At 55.5% G+C, this 14,742-nt stretch overlaps 2 protein-coding genes across 4 annotated transcripts in view; both read left to right on the top strand.

Annotated features, from left to right (window-relative positions):
- Nucleotides 1-7,164, top strand: part of THADA (THADA armadillo repeat containing) — a 385,109-nt gene extending 377,945 nt beyond the window's left edge. For 2 of the 3 annotated variants that reach the window (XM_075535368.1, XM_075535367.1), the window contains exons 37-38: nt 4,345-4,514; nt 6,056-7,164. In XM_075535368.1, coding sequence (XP_075391483.1) covers nt 4,345-4,514; nt 6,056-6,442 — 557 coding nt within the window. In that variant the 3' untranslated portion in view covers nt 6,443-7,164. The remainder of the gene's footprint in view (nt 1-4,344; nt 4,515-6,055) is intronic. The other variant, XM_075535369.1, reaches the window with a different exon arrangement.
- Nucleotides 7,165-10,649: 3,485 nt separating this feature from the next.
- ZFP36L2 (ZFP36 ring finger protein like 2) lies at nt 10,650-13,184 on the top strand. Its single transcript, XM_075535350.1, has 2 exons — nt 10,650-11,028; nt 11,556-13,184. Exons 1-2 carry the CDS (start codon nt 10,978-10,980, stop codon nt 12,936-12,938), a joined length of 1,434 nt encoding a protein of 477 aa, XP_075391465.1. The 5' UTR covers nt 10,650-10,977; the 3' UTR covers nt 12,939-13,184.
- The last annotated feature ends 1,558 nt before the right edge of the window (nt 13,185-14,742 follow it).

Here is a 14,742-nt window from a genome sequence, read left to right as displayed (position 1 = left end):
TATTTGGCCAGGGGTGATCTAGGCTGTTCTGATGAGCAAACTTAGTCCAGTGCAAGGGAGTGAAAGGAGGAATTCGGAAGGATGGATCAGGCCCCTCAACCCGGAGAAATTACTCCAACCCCCAACCCCAGCCTTCCCTGCTCTTTTCTCCTCTTCTTTCCAGGTCAGCTTTGCAAACCAAAAAAAAAAAAAAAAAAAAATCAAGCCTACTCCCCATCCAGTCAATTCCATCGCACACCAACCCTATAGGACAAAGTAGACTGACTGATCGAAAGCATGTCCACAGCTCTAAATCTTTATGAAAACGAACTGCCTCATCTTCTCCAGAGCAGCTGGTAGGTTTGAACTGCCTACCTTTCAGTTAGCAGCCCAGCTCACTGTGCTACCATGGCTCCATGGCTCCATGGCCAATGTTTAGGTGGTTATCATTGCATCTAGGTCCACTTGAGCCAAGAAGTTCCCCAGGCAGTGTAAATAGTTAACATGCTCAGCTGCGAGCTGGAAGGTTGGAGATTCTAGTCCACCCAGGGGCACCTTGGAAGAAGGGCCTAGCGAGTGGATTCCCCAAAAGCCAGCCACCTATGGAGAGCCGTTCTCCTCTGACACACGTGCAATCACAGATGTCCCCAGTCTTTGTCTTGGGTCCATGTCACGCCCTTCATTCTCTTGGCCCTTCCTAAGCACGACTCTCAGCACAATGGTGCAGGATGGGAGCTGTCTATCCTGTCGGCCCGGGCACCTCTGACCCCTTCCTCTTGCTTCTTACAGACACAAAAGCAGCCGTGATGCCTGAGCTGCAGGCACTGATTTTGCTGGTGGACAGAACCTTTCCCCCCCTTTGGGACTTTCCGTCCTTATCTTAAGGAGACAGGCAAGGAGGATGGCGAGAGAGGAACGGATCAGAAGGTCAATTTCCTGAAAGACCTCAGGATACTGCTTGGGACCACAATGCTGAGGGCTTACAGCTTTGACCTTTTTTTCAAAACATGGCCCCCAGCAGGAAGCTTTTTTTAATGCAGAAAAGTGATCAAACCAAGTCCGACTTCTTCATCTCCGTGGGGCGCTGGAGTTTCTCCTTGCCACGCTGCATGGCGCAGGGGGCAGGCGGCGTCTGCACTCTGATCAGACCCACACCACTGCTGGCCCGCTACCCCAGCCTGGGGACGCAGCTCCTCAGAGGACGGTGGCAGCAGAAGTGCAGTGTTCATTATTGTCAAGAATAATACGAGTTACCTTTTTAAAAATGCTTTCTCGTGCCAGTTCCAGTGTAAATAAATTGTTCAAACCAAGCGGGGGGAAAGGAAAAGACGGCATGAGCCCCGGAGCCATGAGCAGGCATCCCGTGGTCCTCTGCTGGTCCTCACATGTGTCACTGGATGCGTGGGGTCCAAGCTGTTTGTGCCTGCCACAGACCGAATGCAAGGCTGGCCTTTTGCCTCTCCCCCTGCCTCCTCCTCTGCTTGTTTCCCAGCGTCCATGCTGGCCCCAGGCTGTGGAGTCAGTAGCCTGGGGAGCAAGGGCACTGGCGGGTGGGCGTAGGGATTTCTGTGGGACGCCGAGAAGGGGAAGGTCGGACCTTTGGATGGTTGGAGTCCTACTTTCTTGGTAGCTCGTATGCCCTCCTCGCCCTCATGGTATCGTGGTTACGCATTAGGCTGCTACCAAAAGGTCCGTTCGAGACCACTAGCCGCCCCGTGGGAGGACCATGAGGCTTTCTATCCCCGTAAAGCATTAGTCTTAGAAACACACAGGGGCAGTCCTGCCCTGTCCTAGAGGGTCACTATGAGCTGGAATCATCTCGGGGACAGTGAGTTTGGTTGGTTGGGAGCCCTGCTGGAGGGTCACCAACCTCGTTTTTTGTGCTGTAGACACCCCGCATCTCCTGATAGTTGCTGCTTTGCACGCCCAGAAAACCTGTTGGATTTTTTTATAGCCATTTAGAGCTCAGCCTTGTAGCTGTGCAATGGTTAGCCCAGTTACCTCAGCCATGAAGTAGCAAACAATGGTGCCCGGCTTCTAGGGTGTGGGAAGGGTTAGAGAGAAGGCACACAGCAGGTGGTCTGGCACACAGTGGGCCTCCCTCTGTGAGGCCATCCAGTAAGCCAGGCTCACCACCCTGGGGGCAATACACCCTCCACCGCCTGTGGGGGACCAGCGCTCAAGGACAGGCCTATGTGCTGAAGTTGGAGGCTCTGGATCTAGGTCCCACAGAAGTGGGTCATTGAACGAGAGCTGTTGGCACCGATCAGGGTATTGGCTGGATTAGGTTAATCGCTGAATGAGAGGATCTCAGTCCCCTATTTCAGACCTCCAGGAGCCCTGGGGCCATGATGGACCAGTAATGGCCAAGTCAGTAGTTCAAAACCACCAGCTACTCCGCAGGCCAAAGATGAGGCTTTCTGACCCCACAGAGTTCCGGTCTCAGAAACCCACAGTGGCAGTTCTGTGGAGCCCCTGCGCAGCAGTGAGTGTCCAGGGAAGGAGCTTCTCTAAGGCACCCCACTCCCTCCTTCTGGGGTCATTCTACTCTTCCAGCAGCACACACACACACCCCTAATGGAAACAAGCCTGTGAAGAAATGAATTCTAAGAGATCAGCAAATGATAGTCTCAGCCCTTACACGCCACTCACCACCTGCTAGGGTGGTTTCATTTTGTTTTGTTTTAAATCGTTTTATTGACGTGTACTTCGCATAGTGTACAACTTAAATCATTCAGTCATATTCAGAATAGATTCCACATCTTCTCCTACTCCTATTGTTAGCTCCCCATGTCCCCCATCCTCAGCTGCCGTGCCTCTATCCAGTAACCAAATGGATCTACCGCTCCTGAATTTCCGATGACAGAAAATTGTATAAGGCCAGCAAACCAACAGCCAAGGACAAGACAAAACATAGAAAACCCTCAATCAGAGAGAAAGCAGAAAATATTAAGAACTGAAACAACTTTAAAATGGGTCAAAAGGGAGATCAACTGATCGGGTATTACATTCTGCCATCTTGAACTTTACAATGCTCTCCGATAACAGCCATTCACATCCCTCCCCTACGGTCACAGGAGATTCACCAGAGACTTAACCCATGTGGGGACAGTGCATATGGGTTGTGGGCGTCCATGGTCATCCAGAGTCTTCACAGTTTGGTTTTGCTTTCTTCGCATACGACCATCACGTCATTATGCTCTTGAACTCTGGGTTAGGAATTCAGAGCGGGCGCAGGGAGATGGCTTGTCTCTGCTCCGTGGTGCCCGGGGCCTCCGTGGGTGAGACTTACAGGCTAAGGGACATGGTGGCTGCAGGCAGAACCCAGTGGTTGGGGCTGGCTGGCATCTGGAGCCTTTGTTGGGGCCGGGTCTGCTACATGGCCTCTTTTTATCTTCCTTTTTTAACTGTATCATGACCCAGTGGATCATCATTTCACACTTCACAATTCATCCGTCTATGGCACCCCTCTCAACCTCCCATCTCACTTCCTCCCCATCTCCTATTTCCGTTCCTCCTCCTCTCCTCGTTCTTGGAACCTCCTTTCCTAACCCCCAGTCCCTGGGTGACTGCTGCCCTTGGATCTTAAGTGGTCGATGATGATTCTGGCATCTAACCTGCAGGTGAGCACAGTTCCAGCGCAGAAGGTGAAAGGTCGTGATCTGGGGGTTCCCCCAGAGGCCTGGGCTCCTGTGTACTTGAGTGCACTCCTCGTTGGTCGCCCGGGCTTCTCCTGGCTTCTCCACCACCCGTGTTTGCACAGCCGTCAGTTACAGAGTGTCTGTGTCTTTCAATGGCGGGGAGGGGAGGAGGCCAAAGAAGCGGTCTTTCCAGAGACCAGGAAATGACATTGTGGGGGACACATCACACCCCCTTGCTTGTGTCCTGGCATTGCTGCTGGACTGGTGCTCATGAGTCGAGCACTTGTAATGGAGACCATGTGGACCACACACCTGAAATACTTTCCTTTTGGCTCTTTAAAAAAAGCTTGCTGACCTGCACTCGCAGATATAAGAGCTGTCCCCCCAAACAAGGGGAAGAGCAAACTGGAGGGGTCCCCGCTCTGTGGGCACCTGCACTACACAGGCCACTTTGGGATGGGTTGCCGGCCCGACACCTGGGGAGACAGAAGGTTGAGAGCCACCCAGTCCTGCAGGTGGGGCTGCTGCTGCCCACCCTGGGAGAGGGGGCAGTGGGGTGGGAAGGCGAGGCCTGTGACTCATTTCTGATGCACGGTCGGCAGGGCCCGGAAGCGGATTTCTAGCCTTCAACCGCTCAGCTTCCCTGCTAGCTGGTAGCAGTGGTTTTACCTGGGCCCTCACGGTACCCTCTCTGCAACCGCCCCCGCCCCTCCTGTCTCTGCAGAGTTTGCCAGCTGTCAGGTGGACGCCCCCATCGCGCTGACCCTCGGCCTGGACATCCTGTGTGAGCTGCTCCAGCAGTGGGGCCAGCTGGCCCCCGGGGTCCCCATCCTGTTGAGATGGCTGCTGGGCGAGGCTGACGACTTTGCAGACTGTGTGGTGAGCACAAGCCAGGTAATCGGGCTCCGGGGGTGGTGCTGGCTGGCGTGTCCCGAGCTCCGTGGACAGCGCACGTAGCAGGCTCCACTGAATGCACTGGGGTGTGCTTGGATACAGACGCAGGCCAAGGGTGAAAGCCCCCACCTATGGGTGCTGCAGTGGGCGTGGGAGGAGTCACAGGAAAAGCTGCTTTGGGGCTTCCAGTGGGCAGCCTGCAGATCAGTGCGGGAACAGGACTTTGAGAGGGGCCCCGGGACATCCCTAGCCAGCCTGCCCCAGGCCACTTTCAGAGGACACACCAAATGACTCTCAGTAAAATCTGGGTGGTATTTCAGCAAAAAATAGATATTTTTAATGAAAATAACCTTGTAGTTCGAACAACAAAAACTTTTTCATAAGCCTAGCTTACACCTATCAATCTACCTACAAGGCTCAAAACTCTAGACTACCTTTGCGGGTGCTCCTGAGGAGTAGTAGTTACACACTAGGCTATGATCAGCAAGCTCAGGAGTTTGAAACCACCAGCTGCTCCTCAGGAGAAAGATGAGGGTTTCTACCCCCCTAAAGAGTTACAGTCTCGGAAACTCACAGGGCAGTTTTACCCTGCCCTATAAGGTCACCATGAGTCAGCATCAACTGAATGGCAATAAGTCAAGGTATTTATCACACGTTCATCTATGATTCAAATTGGTAATAAAAGTTACTAAGGGAATATGGTCTCGTTTGAGGTCTATGGGTGGGGAGTAATGCCGTGAGTCACCTTGCTGGGTGACATCCACCCCAGTGACATCACTGGAACAGCTCAGGCCTCCCCAAGGACAAGGATGAAGTATTTCCAAAGAAAGCGGGTTCTTGTAGGACACTGGCTGCTTCAGGAAACCGCAGCCTCTACAACTGCGGGCCGAGGCTCACTAAAGATAAGGACACTGAGGGCCAAGGTGAGCAGGGAGAACACCTTGTGACATGAAAATCCGGCCCCCGGTGTCTGTCTCTGCTGCTTCTCCAGGCTCCTGAGCAGAGCGGGCCTCCCAACAGCAGCCTGCTTGTAGGGGACATGGAGAATGACCCAGGGGTCTGTGATAAAGCAGCCTTGAGGACCCCCCCCAGTGCATGGACACGGGGCTCCCTGCTCGAGACCGGGACCTGGAACTGGCTGATTGTTTGCTCTTGAGTCTTCCCATCCACCCTCCTGGGACACCCCGCACCCCCTAGCTCCAGGCCCACTCGCATGCTGAGTTTCCCTGTGCACCTAGCTTTCAACATCAGACACTCAAAATATCCCAGCTTGGAGCCACAAACAAACACATCGTTATCAAAGGTCATGTTAAGTCTAAGGGGGAAATTCCTTCCTGGGGGAGATGCACCCCGAGTGAAAATAGAAAGTGACTTTCAAGGCTGCACGTGGGTGTGTGCGTGGGTGTTGACAGGCGAGAGGGGCCCTTGGGCAGGGGTGGGGATGGGGGTAAGGAGGGGACGTGCCTCTCCTGCAGCTGGCCTAGTCTAGGACTTGTCAGCCTTCCCCATTAAGCTGACATTTGGCTTTTTCCTGGGTTTAGGTGGACGAAGACTACCTATTCGAAAAAACAGACGTCAGCTTTTGGGCCGAGACCCTGGTCTTTGTGAAATGCCTCTACAAACACCTCTTCCAGCTGCTTTCCAGAGCTGGGGCGCGTCTCGCCAGCCCCCAGAGCCTCCAGCCCCTGCGAAGGACGGTGTCCGAGCAGCAGCGCCTCCTCTCAGACCTCTTCGGAAAGCTGCCCCCCAATGCCGTGTTTCTGAAGACGGCGGAGGTCACCAGACTGCGCCTTCAGGAGGAAAGGACTTTGGCTTGTCAGAGGCTGCTGGCCCTTCTGGAAGGACAGGAAGAAGAAAAAACCCTCGTTCTCAACGCTTCGGAGTCTCCTCCAGAAGCGCCTTCAGCTACCTCTGAAAGGACATGCTGAGGAAAGAAGTTTGGAGGGGTGAGGGGTGGGCTCTTTCCGTCACTCAGTCTGCAGGAACGGGAACATAACACCCCCCCCCCCCTTCACGCCAACCCCAGTTGTGCGCCCCGGCTCATGGCCGTCCTCCCACCAGGTCCCCTGCAGCGACTGCACAAAGCATGACGTGACGTGAATGTTTCCTGGGTTCCCAGGTGCAGGCCACCTGCAGGCCTGGATTAGCCTCTTTTGCTCCCCAACACCTTGAACATCCAGCCACAGCCCATCAACTGGCTGTGCTTCCCAAGAAAAACAACTCACTGTGTCCCCAGTCCATGACGGCTCTTGGGTTTGGGTGGTTTGGGGTCCGTGTTTTGTCCAGGATTCGGTTTTAACACAATCCCCTCCCCTTTTGTTGGCTGGGAAGAGAGGCTCTCAGCCCGTTTGAGCCGCGTTCTAGCTTTCATTCCATTGCAGCGAGGCAGCAGGGACACACTCCAAATGCCGAATCCCGAGAGAATTACGGAGCAACTTCATACAGATTTTGTTTTTATTGTTTGCATATGTACGACCTGCGGTGACTTACGCATTCCTTCCTATTAAAATAACCACTGACAGCTCCCCTTGCCCCCAAAAAGAGGCTGACAAGGCTAGGAAACCAGCCCTTGCCACCCAGAGGAAGGAAGCGTGCTCTGTGGGCAGGCATCTCCTGGGGGGGGGGAGGGGGGCACAATAAATTTCTTACTTGATGCTTACACTGTTTACTATCACTTGCTTGTTGACAGTGACAAAAAGATACTTCCTTAAGATGGTGGTAAGCACCTCTGCCCGTCTTTGTGATTTAATCTAGAAACCTCCAGGGTTTTTTGTACCTTTCCACGCCACCCCCATGTTCTCCCTGAAATCACCAGCAGGTGTCACCCTTGCATACATTTTGGGGCCGGGCTCAGTTTTCAGTGTTATTTGTCATTTCAAGAACAACTCTTTACGGGCCTGAGATTAGTAGCTTGTGTCTCAGCCTGGTCCACGTTCATTTTTCATCTTTGCTTTCTAAAAAGTCATTTGCGTCCATAGCTGCTTGCTCTCTAACTTCTTAGGAGTATTTTAAACTACTTGAGTCAGGGATCCTATGAATTATTTTATTGATGTTAAAGAGATTACCATATGATCGTTTCCAAGTGCAGAAAAGGCTGACATTTCAGATGGATTTACTTTTTGAATGAGAAGCACCGAACAGGAATATCGCGGCCACTGTGATGGAAGCCTAGAGAAAGGGCCGGCCCCCTGAAGGAAGAGACGAGGAAGAAGTTCACTCAATAGCTTGAGTCTTGTCGTTTAAAGGACACGACTTCCCTGGGTGGTTTGCACCATTAGGCCCATATGTATGTATGTGCGTGTATGTATGTGTGTATGTATGTATATGTGTGTGTATGCATGTATATGTGTGTATGTATGTAAAAGAGAGATCCTGAATTAGGCATCTGGCAAGCCCACCCAAACTTAATGGAGAATTGCCAGGCTAATATTTCATTTTGTCCAGAGAACGTGTAGCTCAGTGGTACTCCACCGGTAGATGACCCTTTCACAGGGACTGCCCAGTTCATCACAGTAGCAAAATTACTGTTATGAAGTAGCAGCGAAAATAATTTTATGGTTGGGGGTCACCACAACATGAGAAACTGTATTCCTAATGTTCGGTTGAGAACCACTGGTCTAGCTAATAGCGTCATGGGGATGTTGGTGTCATACAGTGATAACTGACCGTTTAAAGTCATCACTAAACTGGCCCCGGCCAAGCTCAGCTCATTGGGAAAGGCCAGTATTCCCACTTTCTCTACTTAGGATGAAATAAAAGTAGTTATACAATAATCAAAACACACAACCAGGTACTCCATCTCCAGAATCCTTTTTAATAAGCTCCAGATTCCTTTTAATAACCTGGCAAGTGGGTGGTCTCACCGCTAACTAGGAATTACCCTTGATTTCCATTTTGGTTTTGGGCAGCCTGGGAGGGTGAGAGGGACAGATGTCCCCACTGGTATTGTACCTGAGACCTGATCACAAACCTGAGAGCAGTGTCTACAGAAGTGACTGTTTCACCTTTTCCTGATGCATTGGGGGGTGGGGGTGGCAGTGAGGATGCCTGCTCTATCGAGAGGCCACTTACACAGCTACTGACAGATCAGAGTTTGTGGGTGCCCTGGCTATACCATCCAAATGCCAGCCACATTTGCCTAGCTCTGTCCAAGGGATGTACAGGCTGAGTGTTAAATCATCTCACAGACATTGGGTCAATACCAACTTGGGGCAGAGTAGAATTGCCCTGTGAGTTTCCAAGAGTAACTTGACAGGAGTAGAAAGCCTCATCTTTCTCCCTCGGGTCAGCTGCTGAGTTCAAACTGCTGACCTTATGGTTAGCAGGCCAACGCATAAACCCACAACTCACCAGGGAAGCTGGATGCTAAGAGTGAGGCAGTGTTTTCAACATTGATAAGGCTACCACCCTGGCCACCAACTTTAAGACTCCAAGAAGTTGATGCCCCTCAACTCAGAGCTTCAGATTTCTTGGCTCCCCAGTCACCTGGCCCAGAGGTCTGGCTTTGTCTTTGGTGTGTTTAAAATGTTTTCAATACATAGGCAGCTTATACTTGTTTCTCTTAAATACTCTCAGGTATTAGCTCATTTTCCCCTTGGTGAGAGAGATGTAAACAAGGTTAATCTTTTTTTTTAGTTTTCATGATTTTACAAGAAAACCCAAGTATCTGATGATGTGCGTTTTTGACCAAGATCCCTGGGTCTGTCAAAGGGGCGGGCCCTGCACACTAGCCCACGGGCTCAGATCCTACAGCCTCCACAGGCCCGATGGATTCTTAAGTTGCCTGTCCCTGAATGAGTGCAGACATGGAGTTAAAAATCGGGGTTGGGAGGGAGTGTGGCCCTCAACCTTCCAGCTTCCACCCAATCATGACCTGGCGTGCCAGGTGTGCTACGTCAAATAGCCGGCCTCCGGCTATCTGGATAGGCCAGAAGGGACCTGTGTGCGGGGCCAGAAGGTGCGGCAGTAGCCTTACTGGGCGCTAGAGGGGGTGTCGGTTCCCTTACCCGGACGGGGGCGGGGCGCTCAGTCCCGCCGAGTTGGCAAAGCGCAGTCCGCCGCGCAGGCTGTTGGGGGTGTGGGGCCGAAGAGCAGGAAGCGGTGGGAAGGCACGTCCACCACCCCCAGTCCTCGGTGGCCAGCCCCGGGCCTGCGGATGGCGCCGAATTAAAACGGGGCGCGGCCCACCCCTAAAGAGGGAAGGGGCTTAAAGTGCCTTCCAGGCCCACGTTGTGCCTGAGGGAGGAGTCTCGGTGGGCAGCTGAACCCCGCTTCCCCATAATACGGGAAGGCTAGGCCGGACAAAACAGTAGATGGACGGGACGTGGCCTCCGTGCCGGGGCGACTCTCCCAGCCATTCCTTGTAACCAGGCTCCCCCGCCCGGGAAGCTCCGCGCCTTTGGCCCTGACCCAAGGTCTTGTGATGTGATTAGCAAAGCCAGTGCCTTGTCCTCAGACACTCAGCCTGGCCCGGCCGCCGCGGCGCTCGAGCCCTGTTTACTGCAGATTGGGCGGGGAGTTGGGGGGGGGGGCGGAGAGACGCGCCCCGCTCCGCCGGGTAAGACCGCTACCGCGGTCGGCCTCGTGGCCTCGCCCGCCCCCCCGCCTCGCCGCGACTCCACGTGCCAGGGCTGGAGCCGCCAGCCTCGGGGTTCAGGCCTGGAACCTCCGCCCCCGGGCCGGAGCAGCGGGCGGCGGACGGACGGTTACAATAGGGGTGCGTTTCGCAACTCCCGCGCCCAGTCCAAAACCACGGGTGAGATAAAAGCTCTTCTGGAGGGCCTGCCTAGCAGGATCGGGCGAGGAAGGACACGTCTAGAGCCGCCGAACCCCGCTTTCGTTATACGTGCTGGGGCTTTCCACCCCGAAGCCCAGCACGCGGGCAGCCGCTGCTTCCCGCACCCACCCAGGAGCACCCGGGGAGCTCACCACGCCGCCCAGCGCGCCCCGGCCGCCGGCCCCGCCCCAAGGTCGCCCTACGCCCCGCCCCCAGAGGGAAAAAATTGGCGGCGACCAATGGGAGGCCGGGAAGGAGCGTGACGTCCGCCAGCCGGCGGGCGGCGTTGCCTGGAGACCCCGGCCGGGTCAGCGTTCTGTCCCCTCCCCCGGCGCGCCCTCCGCCGCTGCCGCGCTCGGAGCTCTATATAGGGCGCGCGCTGGCCGGCCGCGGAGTTTCACCAGTCCGCGAGCTGCCGTCGGCTCCGCGCGGGGGGGCGGGCCGGGCACCCCGGGAGCGCGGAGGAGCGCTCTTTGCTTCTCTCAACTTTCCCCCCATTCCGCACTCCAGGGCACTGAAACGGGGCCACGCTGCTTCCCTCCCCTCTTCTCTAGCTCCCCGGCAAACTTTCGGCCCCACCTCCGCCCCTCGCCCGTTATTCGTCGTGGCTCGAGCCGGGCCGCGCCGCCGCGAGGGCTTCTCCGGACCCGTCTGCCCGCAGCCCCGACCATTACAGGCTCCAGAAACATGTCGACCACACTTCTCTCTGCCTTCTACGACATCGACTTTCTGTGCAAGGTACGCGGGGGAGCCGGGTGCAGGGAGGACCGGCAGGAAGCTGGGGCGGCTTTCAGACTTTGCTTCCTCTCGGCGGGGCGGGGGGGGCCACCCTCCCCTCCTCGGTTTTTCGAATCGGGAGAAGTCCCGGAGTTTCCCGGAGTGTGCTTGCCGGCACCTTGGGCGGGGGGAGGAAGGAGCTGGGAGGGCAGAAGCCAAGCAGGGGACCCAGGGAGCCGGTTCGTTTCTCCGGGAGCCGACCCGCGGCCACGCCGCCCTGGGCTTCCCGGCCCCGGTATGCGCCGCCCATCCCGGCGGCCCACGAGCGAGGGTCACATGGCGAAACCGTGCGCGGCCCGCGGTGGGCGCCCTTCGCTGCCCGCCTCCCCCGCCCCTGCGCCAACTTGCTGCTCGCGTCCCGGTGGAGGGTAGAGGGGGGGCGGGCGGGTCGAGACGAAATCTGCCAAGGAAACCCAAGGCTGGAAGTGAACGCCGCCGCTGGCCCCCGCCGCCTTTCTCACCCTCCCCTGCACCCCTCCCTCTGGCAGACGGAGAAATCCCTGGCCAACCTCAGTCTGAACAGCATGCTGGACAAGAAGGCGGTGGGGTCGCCCGTCGCCGCCGCGCCCAGCTCGGCCTTCGCGCCGGGCTTCCTCCGACGGCACTCGGCCAGCAACCTGCACGCGCTCGCCCACCCCGCGCCCAGCCCCAGCAGCTGCTCGCCCAAGTTCCAGGGCAGCGGCGGCGGCGGCGCTGCGGCCGGCGGCCCGGCCTCCTACGGCCCCCTGAAGGAGCCGTCGGGCGGCGGCGGCACCGTCCTGCTCAACAAGGAGAACAAATTCCGGGACCGCTCGTTCAGCGAGAACGGGGAGCGCAGCCAGCACCTCCTGCACCTGCAGCAGCAGCAGAAGGGCGGCGGCGGCGGCGGCGGCGGCTCGCAGATCAACTCCACGCGCTACAAGACGGAGCTGTGCCGGCCCTTCGAGGAGAGCGGCACGTGCAAGTACGGCGAAAAGTGCCAGTTTGCGCACGGCTTCCACGAGCTGCGCAGCCTGACGCGGCACCCCAAGTACAAGACGGAGCTGTGCCGCACCTTCCACACCATCGGCTTCTGCCCCTACGGGCCGCGCTGCCACTTCATCCACAACGCCGACGAGCGGCGGCCCGCGCCGTCGGGGGGCGCCTCCGGGGACCTGCGGGCCTTCAGCCCCCGCGACGCGCTGCACCTGGGCTTCGCGCCGCCGCCGCGCGAGCCGCGGCCCAAGCTGCATCACAGCCTCAGCTTCTCGGGCTTCCCCTCGGGCCACCACCAGCCCCCGGGGGGCCTCGAGTCGCCGCTGCTGCTCGACAGCCCCACGTCGCGCACGCCGCCGCCGCCCTCCTGCTCGTCGGCCTCGTCCTGCTCCTCGTCGGCCTCGTCCTGCTCGTCGGCCTCCACGCCCTCGGGCGGCCCGGCCTGCTGCGCGTCGGCGGCGGCGGCGGCGGCGGCCGCGCTGCTCTACGGGGCCGGGGGCGCCGCCGAGGACCTGCTGGCCCCGGGCGCGCAGTGCGCCGCCTGCTCGGCGGCCTCGTGCGCCAACAACGCCTTCGCCTTCGGCCCGGAGCTGGGCAGCCTCATCACGCCCTTGGCCATCCAGACGCACAGCTTCGCCGCCGTCGCCGCCGCCTACTACCGCAGCCAGCAGCAGCAGGGCCTGGCGCCCCCCGCGCAGCCCGCGGCGCCCCTCCCCGCCAGCTTCCAGCTGCCGCCCCGCCTGTCGGAGTCGCCGGTGTTCGACGCGCCCCCCAGCCCCCCGGACTCGCTGTCGGACCGCGACAGCTACCTGAGCGGCTCCCTGAGCTCGGGCAGCCTCAGCGGCTCCGAGTCCCCCAGCCTCGACCCCGGCCGGCGGCTGCCCATCTTCAGCCGCCTCTCCATCTCCGACGACTGAGGCAAGAGGGCGCCAGCGAGGAGGGCGGTGGGGGGCAGCCAGGCCTTGCATCGGGGCGCAGGGGTGCTTGGAAGGCGCCCCTGGAAAGCCCGGCCCCCCGCTGCGGGGGAGGGATGAGCCTGCAGGCCGGCGGGTGGAGCACTTGGACTGAACTCTGCTTGGGAGCGGCCCCCACCCCTCCCCTTTCGGTTTCCTCTCATTTGTTGTTGTTGCTTTTTTTTTAATTGTTATTTTTATTATTATTATTCAGAAATTTCATTCTTGTTGAGCAAAAAAAGCCAACGAACATTTTGTATCAATGAACAAAAAATATTCACAACAAGGCAGTTGTGATGCGAACAGAACAAAACCCAACACTTGAACCATTTGTCGGTCTCGGAGGGGGAAGAAAACACCCAGCCAGCACCAGCAGCTCCAACCACCATTCCGTCTCGGAACTTGAAAAGCCTTAGTCAGCCGTCCCGGTGCGGAACTCGGTCTGGAGGAGAGGGGAGGGCTCCCCAGTGCGTCTCAGACCAGCCAGCCCGCCACCTTACTAAAGCGCCCTCCCTCCCGCGAGCTTCTAGAAGCCACTGTTCTGCCAAGAATATGCCTTGATAGCAGCCCTCGGCCTTAACGTGTGTTTTTTATATATATTCTATATAAAAAGTTTATATCTAAACTGTTGCATTCCAAAGTTTCAGACTGGTTTCATTGGCCGCCACTTCGTGGAGGATTTCTTTAGAAGCATCCTGCCTGCTGCTCTCTGGCAGCCTTGGACAGAGCTTAGTTGTGATTGTTGGGGAATAACTGCTGATTTTTTTAGCTGTTTTGAGCTGATTCGCACCACTGCACCACAACTCAATATGAAAAACTATTTAACTTATTTATTATCTTGTGAAAAGTATACATTGAAAATTTGTTCATACTGTATTTATCAAGTATGATGAAAAGCAATAGATATATATTCTTTTATTATGTTAAATTATGATTGCCATTATTAATCGGCAAAATGTGGAGTGTATGTTCTTTTCACAGTAATATATGCCTTTTGTAACTTCACTTGGTTATTGTAAATGAGTAAAAAAAATCTTAATTTAAGAGATTGTATGTAATATTTATTTCATTAATTTCTTTCCTTGTTTACGTAAATTTTGAAAGATTGCCGGATTTCTTTACAGAAATCTTATCTCGATGCTGTGGAAGTAGTTTGAAGAAGATCTTAATGAGTTTTCTTGGAATGTATAATGGTTGTAGCCCATCCAACTTTAAAGGAAAAAAATGGCCACATAGTTTGCAATCAGACTTAGAAGTGGCAGACTTTTCCAACTTCAACTTGACAAATTAGCAAGTATTTTCGTTTGTTTGCTTGCTTGTTCCACCAGCTCTACTGTGACATACTAAGTATAAATACATGTAGCAATAATGGGGGCGGGTGTTAGTCTCACAGTGCCTTTGGAAGGGCCAGAACTTGCCTTAAATCTTCCTCAACCAAATAAGTATTGTTCCTAGTGCTTGAGAGAATTTGAATGTAGGATGGGTTCAACTGCACAAGAGGAAAAGATTTTACCACTTTTTTTACATAGATATAAAGTGAAGAGGCCACACCTCTTAATGCTGAAAACATGTTAGATATATATAGTACATGACTATGCCTTGTTTAATTACAGAAAGTCCCCAAACTTGTACTATTTCTTTTTTTCCTTGTAGAATGACAGGAATGCCTTGCAGGTATCCCTGGGCAGTGGACGAATGAGCAGTAGTGTGTAGTGCGTACGCAGGTACCGTGGGAGCACTATGTTTGTATGTACTCTGGACTACTTTG

Source organism: Tenrec ecaudatus, chromosome 17, assembly GCF_050624435.1.
Source record: "Tenrec ecaudatus isolate mTenEca1 chromosome 17, mTenEca1.hap1, whole genome shotgun sequence".
In the NCBI taxonomy this organism is placed as follows: domain Eukaryota; kingdom Metazoa; phylum Chordata; class Mammalia; order Afrosoricida; family Tenrecidae; genus Tenrec; species Tenrec ecaudatus.
This window is presented reverse-complemented; position numbering and strand designations above follow the sequence as displayed.

Coding starts and splice junctions, on each gene's coding strand:
- ZFP36L2 (XM_075535350.1), top strand. CDS start 10,978: ATGTCGACCACACTTCTCTCTGCCTTCTACGACATCGACTTTCTGTGC. Junction 11,029..11,555: donor ACATCGACTTTCTGTGCAAG/GTACGCGGGGGA, acceptor TCCCTCTGGCAG/ACGGAGAAATCCCTGGCCAA.